The sequence below is a fragment of the Temnothorax nylanderi genome, unplaced genomic scaffold, assembly GCF_030848795.1.
Source record: "Temnothorax nylanderi isolate EJ_2023f unplaced genomic scaffold, tnyl_v1.0 TNYL_tig0141_pilon, whole genome shotgun sequence".
Classification (NCBI taxonomy): Eukaryota; Metazoa; Arthropoda; class Insecta; order Hymenoptera; family Formicidae; genus Temnothorax; species Temnothorax nylanderi.
Window position 1 is genome coordinate 329,487 of NW_027249203.1, and position 8,491 is coordinate 337,977.

Below are 8,491 nucleotides of genomic sequence, written 5' to 3' on the forward strand. Positions count from 1 at the left end.
TATATTTTATTATTTTTCTTTTTGAATTTTAAAAATTTTTTTAATTTTATTTTGTTATTCGTTTGATTGGATATGATAAGATTATATAAGATGTACAATTTTATAACGTTTAATATTGAACAACTGCAAGTGCCTCTTTGTCTCAACCTTGGTAAACGCAGAGAGCTTTCCACATAATTACAATTTTATGTTTATGTTTTATAATTTTATATTTTATTTTATGTGTACCGAGTTTCATCCGAATCAAGTGACATTTCTGCATTACGGGCGGCCATATTTAATCCGCCATCTTGAATTTCCGAATTTCGACTTTACATTCGGAATCAGCGACCTCGAAAACCCCCTAGTACCGAGTTTCATCCGAATCAAGTGACATTTCTTTACGGGCGGCCATATTTAATCCGCCATTTTGAATTTTCCGCAAACGCCATGTGACCTTCGAAAGTACATGGGAGTACGAACATTTTGAGCCCTAAAACGATTTTTTTGGTCGTGACAAATTTTGGGGATCGTCATTTTCCGGATGAAATGTGATATTTAATAGGGTTAATGAGCTCCCTATTGACCGCCATTTTGAATTTTCCGCAAGCGCCATGTGACCTTCGAAAGTACATGAGAGTACGAACATTTTGAGCCCAGGAACGATTTTTTTGGTCGTGACAAATTTTGGGCATAGCTCTGTCTCAGTTGACGTGGAATGTCCCATATATATATATATATATATATATATATATATATATATATATATATATATAAGTAATACAATATACTAACTTTAGGTATTACATGTTAAGCACATTTCTTGACGTTTGACTTATTAAAAAGCAGTACACGTGGTTCTCAATTTTCTAATAAGTCAACTAATAATATCTTAAAATCTCTCAAAAATCTCTTAAAATTTCTACAATCTCTGCAAAGAAATTGATGAGCGTTGATAATTTCATCACAGAGCATAAGATTCTATTAGCGGAGACTATGATATTAATCTCTCGCATAAAAGATTCTCGTGCTTTGTAATGGATTCTTCCCTTTTTGATATTCGATGAAACTTGAATCTGTGGTTTGCCCATTATCACACATTCACCAATTGTTTTCTTCTGTTAAAATAAAAAATAAATAAGATACAATATTAATAAGCAGCGTGACATGAAAGTGTTCCTTGTGTGTACTGCAATCTTACTCATATAACTGTCATCATAATCATAATAATTCAGCCTCCTTTAGGCTCTACGAACAGTAATAAAACAATATATGATAATATTTCATATGAAAATTGTGCCATATTTATCTCGTCACTTATATGTGTTGCATACCATGCATTATTACTAGCAAAGGTTCCACTGAAAATAAAAACATTGATTAGCGAAAAATTTATTAAACTTATCTTGAGTATCTTTTATTATTATCTACAAACTATGAGAATATAACAATACTCACTTTTAATTAAATGTGTCTTACATGTATATACATCCACTTTTTTGTTCAACGTTACTAATAAAATACTCGAATTACATTATGATAGCAAACATTGCTTATCCTACTTAATATAAGAAGTGTCAAAATCCGGTAAACTTTCATGTTTGATACTAAAAACACCAAAGATTTTTAAGATTGGGAAGGAGTAAAAATCTTAGACAATGAACCTATATATAATAAACGTCTCATCTCTGAAATGCTGCATATTAAAAGACAGAGCGACGGTCTTAATAAACATAGTGACACGGAATTATTGCCAGAGGCTTATCTCCCGATCCTTAACGCTCTCCCGCCTTCCTGATTCCCACCAAGGTTTCTTTCCCCTACCATACGCAGTCCCCTCCACATGTTCCTCTCGATAATTCTCTGACTCTCGCATTTGACGTCTGATCGAACACAGCCTAACATGTGTCTCTCGAGGAGCGGTTCTACGGTTGAAGGTACTTAATAATTTGGCTTGATACTGTTGCGCCCGAGCCGTGACGCCCGGTAGAAACCCGGAAGGCAGCCGCGAAGCGCTGTCTGTCGACGTGCCTGACGACGAGCCGTGTATTTGTTTGTTGACGTTCATCGTTATTCAGATTCTTTGCTGGGCCTTCGTGTCGAACAGACGTGTTCACGAGCCCTTCGTTGTATTCGCTAATACCCATTAAACGAGTTCCTTTCTAATTGAGAGAGTCTTTATTCCCGGCAACGGGATCGCGCGCCGCGTTCGCGAGTGAGAGTGTTGTGAGTGCAGCGAACGCGCGGACGAGCGCAACATTTTGGGGGCTCGTCCGGGATAAAAGTATCCCGGACAGGATGACGACCACGCACACCCCACCGAGGACCCGTTCGCAGGCCGCGGCGTCGACGGCAACGGAGGCGGGCGCGACCCATCCGCAGGATGCGAGGGTGACGGAGGCTGAGACGGGCGCTTTCGAAGCTGTCTATTTGGAGCTTCAAAAGCTGCGTCAGGAGCGGCAGCTGGAGCAGCAGGAGCAACAGCTTTTCCGCAGCGAGTTGGAGGCTCGTTTGAGGGAACGCGACGCTGCGGTGGCACGTCTCCAGGAGCAACTCGCCGTACATCAGCTAAGTCCTTCCAATAATGTTTCTCGCGGCGAAATTTCGAATGAGGCGCCGCGGGAGATAGGCGCGGGTGAGGGCGCGTGTGCGGGGCGCGCCGCGTGCGGAAATTTGGTCGAGCCGCTGCGTGTGATGGGCGCGGGTGAGGGCGCGTGTGCGGGGCGCGCCGCGTGCGGAGGTTCGAGTGAGGCGTCGCGTGGTTTGAAGTTGAAGCCGGACACGTTTGACGGGACGGCGCCGCTTCGTGAATTCTTAGCGCAATTTCTTTTAATCGCGCGCGCGAATTTGTGGACCGAGGCGGAAAAGGCAGTCGTATTGGCATCGTGTCTGCGCGGGAAGGCACGGTCACTTCTCGAATCATGCGCCGATGGAATCGAATCTCTCACATTCGCGAAGCTCACTGAAAAGCTCGAGCTGCGTTTCGGAGAGGGGCACCTCTCACAAAATTATTACTCTCTTTTTACCAATAGGAAACAAAAATTCGGGGAGGAATACGCAGCGCTGGGCTCCGATCTTGAAAGGCTCTCGCGCCTGGCCTATCCCGAATGCACTTATGCTGTGCGGGATAAGATTGCTTGCTCACAGTTCGTTTCCGCTTTGTTTGATGGGTTTGTCAAGAGAACTTTACAATTGGAAGGGGTCACTTCATTAAAGATCGCGGTGGAAAGGGCGAAAGCGGTTAAAGCTATTCAGGGCGAAAGCTTTGGGGAAAGAAATAGAGGTGGAAAGTTTTTCAATAAAAATGGGGGAACTAATGAAACAGCAAATCCTATTTTGGGTGAACAAAAAGAGAAAGAGAACATGAAAGAAGGAGAAAAGGGAAGATTTGTTAAGAATAAGCCGAAGGAATGTTGGCTTTGCGGGAGGCAAGGGCATTTCCGTAACGAGTGTTTGGATAAAAAGGAAAACGCGGTTTAGTTGATCTCGGCGGGGAGAGATCAACTTGCGTGGATAAATCCCCGACGAAACGGTGTTTTCTTGTTAATAGGGTGCATAAAGTTTTTAAAGATTATTGTTACACTGGTTTTCTAAATAATAAAGAATGCATTTTCAAAATAGATACGGGCTCTGATGTTTCTTTAATAAATAAGAAATTCGTTCGTGAAGGGGAACGGAGATTTCCGGTATTCGGTCGAAGGTTTAAGTATCCCACGGGGGAAGACGTTATGGTTGACTTTGAAATTCTCGCCAAGGTTGAACTTGGTAAAAACTCATTTGAGCTTCCAATATTAGTGTCGGATATTGCGGATGATTGTCTTCTGGGGGTGGATTTTCTCCGGAAGACAGATTTCGGTCAAGTTTGCGATTCTTTTTTTGGCGCACCTTCTGTTGTTCGAAGGATTGCCCAAACGGAGGATTCTGAGGAGTTCTCTCCCCTTTTGGAGGAGCTCCTTTCTAAAAATTCTAAAAATCTTTCCGATAATCAGCAAAATGTTTTTGTCAAATTCATTCGTGAATATCGGGATGTATTTTCTGAAAAGATTGTTGCGGGAAATTGTAATGTAGTTAGACATGTAATTAACGTTGTAGATTCTCTCCCTATTAAACAGGTACCACGCAGAATCCCGTTTAACATGAGAAAGGAAGTCAATGAGATTATTGAGGAAATGAAGGAACAAGGAGTGATCGAAGCATCACAAAGTCCCTGGATTTCTCCTGCAGTATTAGTAAAAAAAAAAGGATGGATCGATTAGATTCTGCGTGGATTATAGGAGATTGAATGATGTAACTATGAAAGACTCCTTTCCTTTACCACGAATTGACGATATCCTCGACCAGTTAGCAGGTAACACTTGGTTTTCTACACTCGATCTTAAAAGCGGATATTGGCAGGTGAAAATACATCCCGAGGATAGGGAAAAGACGGCCTTTTCTATTGGCAATGGTCTTTGGCAATTTACTGTGATGCCATTCGGATTGTGTAACGCCCCCGCGACTTTTCAACGTCTTATGGAAAAAGTTCTTCATGGTTTATTATTTAAGATTTGCTTAGTTTATCTGGACGATGTAATTATTTTCGGGAAAAATTTTAACGAAATGGTTGAGAATCTGAAAAAGGTTTTTCTTCGATTGCGAAAGGCTAATTTAAAAATCAATCCAAAAAAATGTGTCCTTTTTGAAAGAAATGTAAAATATTTAGGTCATGTAATTTCTTCCGAGGGCGTTGCAACAGATCCTGAAAAGATCTCTGCAGTGAGAGACTGGCCTGTCCCTCACACAAAGAAGCAATTGAGGAGTTTTCTCGGGTTTTGTTCCTATTATAGAAAATTCATTAGAGGATTTTCTTTAATAGCCAAGCCTTTATTTATTCTTACGGAAAATAAAGTTAAATTTGTTTGGGAAGAAAATTGTCAAAAGGCTTACGAAGAATTAAAACTTGTATTATCATCTTCCCCAATTCTATCTTTTCCTGATGGGGAAGGAGAATTTATTGTCGATACAGATGCTTCTGGTGTTGGGATTGGCGCGGTCCTTTCTCAGGAACAGGAAGGAAAAGAAAGAGTAATTGCTTATTATAGTCGTGTCCTAAATAAAGCAGAAAGAAATTATTTTGTGACTCGCCGCGAACTTTTGGCGATTGTCGACTCTCTTAAATCTTTTCGCCATTACCTTTTGGGGCGAAAATTTTTAATTCGCACGGATCATGTCTCTTTGAAGTGGTTAATGTCCTTCAAAGATTTAGAAGGGCAATTGGCTCGTTGGTTGGAGAGACTCCGACAGTTTGAATTTTCTGTGGTTCATCGTAAAGGCTTTTCTCACAAGAATGCCGACGGTTTATCAAGGCGACTGTGTGAGATGGAAAATTGTCAGTATTGTGCAAAGGTGGAAAGAAAATCTTTTCAAGGACAAGAAGAGACTGTTGCTCGAATCTCCTTAGACACTGGAAGTCTGGAACTTTGGCGAAAGGAGCAGAGATTGGATCCGGACATTTCTTTAATTTTACAGGCGAAGGAGGTAGGTGTTCGTCCTCCTCGTTCTGAAATAGCATCAGGAGATATTTCTTCTCAGATTTATTGGGCATACTGGGATGCTCTTGTTGTTAAAGATAATATTCTTTATAAGAAGTGGGAAGCCCCTAATCTAAATTCTGTTCATTTTCAGCTGGTGGTTCCTCGAAGTCAGGCTGCCAGAATTTTAGAGGAAGCTCACGATTCTTCTTCGGGAGGGCATTTTGGGATGAATAAGACCTTAAGTAAAATCCGTCGACGTTTTTATTGGGCTACCTGTAAGCGCGATGTGGAAGACTGGTGCAGATCTTGTCGTGTCTGTGTAGCCAAGAGGGGTCCCTCAGGCAAAGGAAAATCTCCTCTTCAAATTTATAACGTGGGGACCCCTTTTCAGAGGGTACAAATGGATATACTTGGTCCCCTCCCAAGAACTTCCGCCGGGAACAAATATTTACTTGTGATCGTTGATTGCTTCACTAAATGGGTAAAAGCATTTCCAGTCAAGAATATTAGGACAAGGACTATCGCCGAGATCTTCGTTAACGAGGTTATCTCCAGACACGGAGTACCCTCAGAAATCCACACTGACCAAGGGCGAAATTTTGAGTCTAAATTATTTTGGGAATTAGTGTACCTTCTGGGAATTAAAAAGACAAGGACTACTCCTTTACATCCCCAGTCGGATGGCCAAGTCGAACGTCAACATCAGACGATAACGAATTTCTTGGCGAAATTTGTCTCTGAGAATCAAAAAGATTGGGATAGGTGGATTCCCATGTTTCTACTGGCATTTAGATCATCTAAGCATGAGACCACGGGTCTCACTCCAGCAGAGTTATATTTCGCTAGAGACTTAAGACTTCCTCTAGATTTGTTACAAGGTAATTCTCCGGGCGTTCAGGAGCAGAAATCTTCCGGGAATTACGTCCAGGACTTGAGGAAGAGATTAGGAAGAATTCATTTTGAGGCGAGAGAGAGAATGTCGTTGAGATCTTCGAAGACTAAAACCTGGTATGATGAGAGAGCGAGATCATTTCTTTTCCAAGAGGGGCAGAAAGTTTGGCTGTTTAATCCTCAAAGGAGAAGAGGGAGGGCTCCTAAGTTGCAGAGCAGTTGGGAGGGCCCATATTCTATAGTTAGGAAATTAAGTGATGTAGTGTTCTGTATTCACAGGTCTCCTCGGAATAGGAAGAAGATTGTACATGCTGATAGGTTAGCTCCTTTCATAGAGAGACATTTGGGTTAGGTTGTGACCGGAACAACGAATGGAAATTTCAAAATAATAAAATATAGCCACTTACTACTTGGGCTGAATATACGGTCGCCACTGTATTTTAAGGATCTAATACAGAAACCTTTCTTTACTGCGTTGCCCCGTCCTTCCTTCTCGGCAATATGGCTGTCGATTCACGTTGCGGGCGCGTTCAAGGCCGTGGGCCACGCCCTTGTTAAGCAAACGTATTTACGAGGATAGGATGTTCACTGGGGTCGCGAAATAATGCTTTTTGTTTATTATAAACAAATAATAATTTATTCTAAAACTAGATTGTACAGCAATCTCTTCTAACGCACGTATTCGCTCGATCGCGTGTTGCTACGTCGAGTTTTAATCGAAACGCCGTTATTCTGGTTAAAGCGGATCTTAACGATCAATATAAGCGCAAATGGGTATCCCGTATCGCGCACTAACTGCTTCTAATTAATGTTCAATCACGCTACTGACGCTAGCGGATAACGGGATAAGAACGCCTTTTCCGATTTGTATAGCGCAACCGATGTACGTGTTGACGCATCGAAAATTCGCGACGGACTGTCCGGGAGGAACGGGTCGAGTTCTCCCACCTTAGACTCACGCATGCGCTGAGTCCTCATTTTAGGCGCGCAGCCTTCGCACTCGCGGAACGCACCTTTGGGTGTAGATGGTACGATTCCATCTGCACTTCGCTGGCCGAGTCGTTGTTGGGACTCGGCACCTTTTCGTGAGATGCTACACTAAAGTGCAACGGCGCGACTTGGCTTTCGCACCCGCGTGAACCAAACGCGTCGCTGCACGCAACATTCGCGCAAGCGAACTCAAAGTCACTCGATTAATATCGAGTGACTCTCAACGTCACAATCAGACGAATCCAATGCAAAGCTAGGTAAGTATTAATTTCTTTTTCTTTCAGGTACCCAGGATCGTCATGGAATCGTCTCATCTAATCACCGGAGTCGGTGTAATAAAGGTAAGTATCAAAAGGTAAGTATAACGCGGCTTAAAATTACCGCACGCATAATCGCATAATAACGAATTCTTAAATTGACAGGGAATAATGTTTAAATATCAAATTAATGAATATAATATCAAATCGGCTCAGTGCCGTCTAAAAGTGTAGAAAGTACATAAAAGTGTAATAAGGTGTAACTGAATATAATGAAAATCACTGCTATTCGCAATGTTAAATAAATCTTTGCCTGGAACAACTCCATTTGGCTTGACTCTCTTCCTCGAGAAGTAACTGTAAATAATATGTTGAAAATTCAATGAATTTAATGTATCTGCACTCAGAGTGCTAAAAGTGTATCAAAAGTGTAACTGCCTTGGCTGGCTCATCTCGCACGCTTATTCTAAGACGTCGAGTGTAGAAAGTGTAAAAGTGTAGCACCTTTCGGTGCTTCGGCCTCGCACGCTGAAATCTCACATGCAAGTGTAGAAAGTGTAATGGGTGTAATAGAAAAGTGTAGAGCCTTCGCTGGCTCGTCTCGCACGCTGAATCTGGAAACAGGTGTAACAAGTGTTGAAAGTGTAGTTTAAAGTGTAGAGCCTTCGCTGGCTCGTCTCGCACGCTGAATCTCAGAAACAGGTGTAGGAAGTGTAAAAGTGTAGTAAAAGGGTGTAATTCTTCAAAATGCTTTAAAATATTGCAAATAATGTAATTGAATGTTAATTGACCCCAAAAGGTCATTTCTATAATAAAACCCTTAGATAAATTGAATAAAGTGTAAATTTAATTGTACTTGTG

The 8,491-nt window shown here is 41.7% G+C and overlaps 1 protein-coding gene across 1 annotated transcript; it reads left to right on the forward strand.

Moving 5' to 3' along the window:
• The first annotated feature begins 5,205 nt into the window (after window positions 1-5,205).
• LOC139777218 (uncharacterized) lies at window positions 5,206-7,809 on the forward strand. The gene is made up of 6 exons (XM_071714513.1): window positions 5,206-5,496; window positions 5,644-5,734; window positions 6,119-6,370; window positions 6,663-6,701; window positions 7,658-7,714; window positions 7,796-7,809. The coding sequence occupies exons 1-6, from the start codon at window positions 5,206-5,208 to the stop codon at window positions 7,807-7,809; spliced, it is 744 nt and encodes a 247-aa protein (XP_071570614.1).
• The last annotated feature ends 682 nt before the right edge of the window (window positions 7,810-8,491 follow it).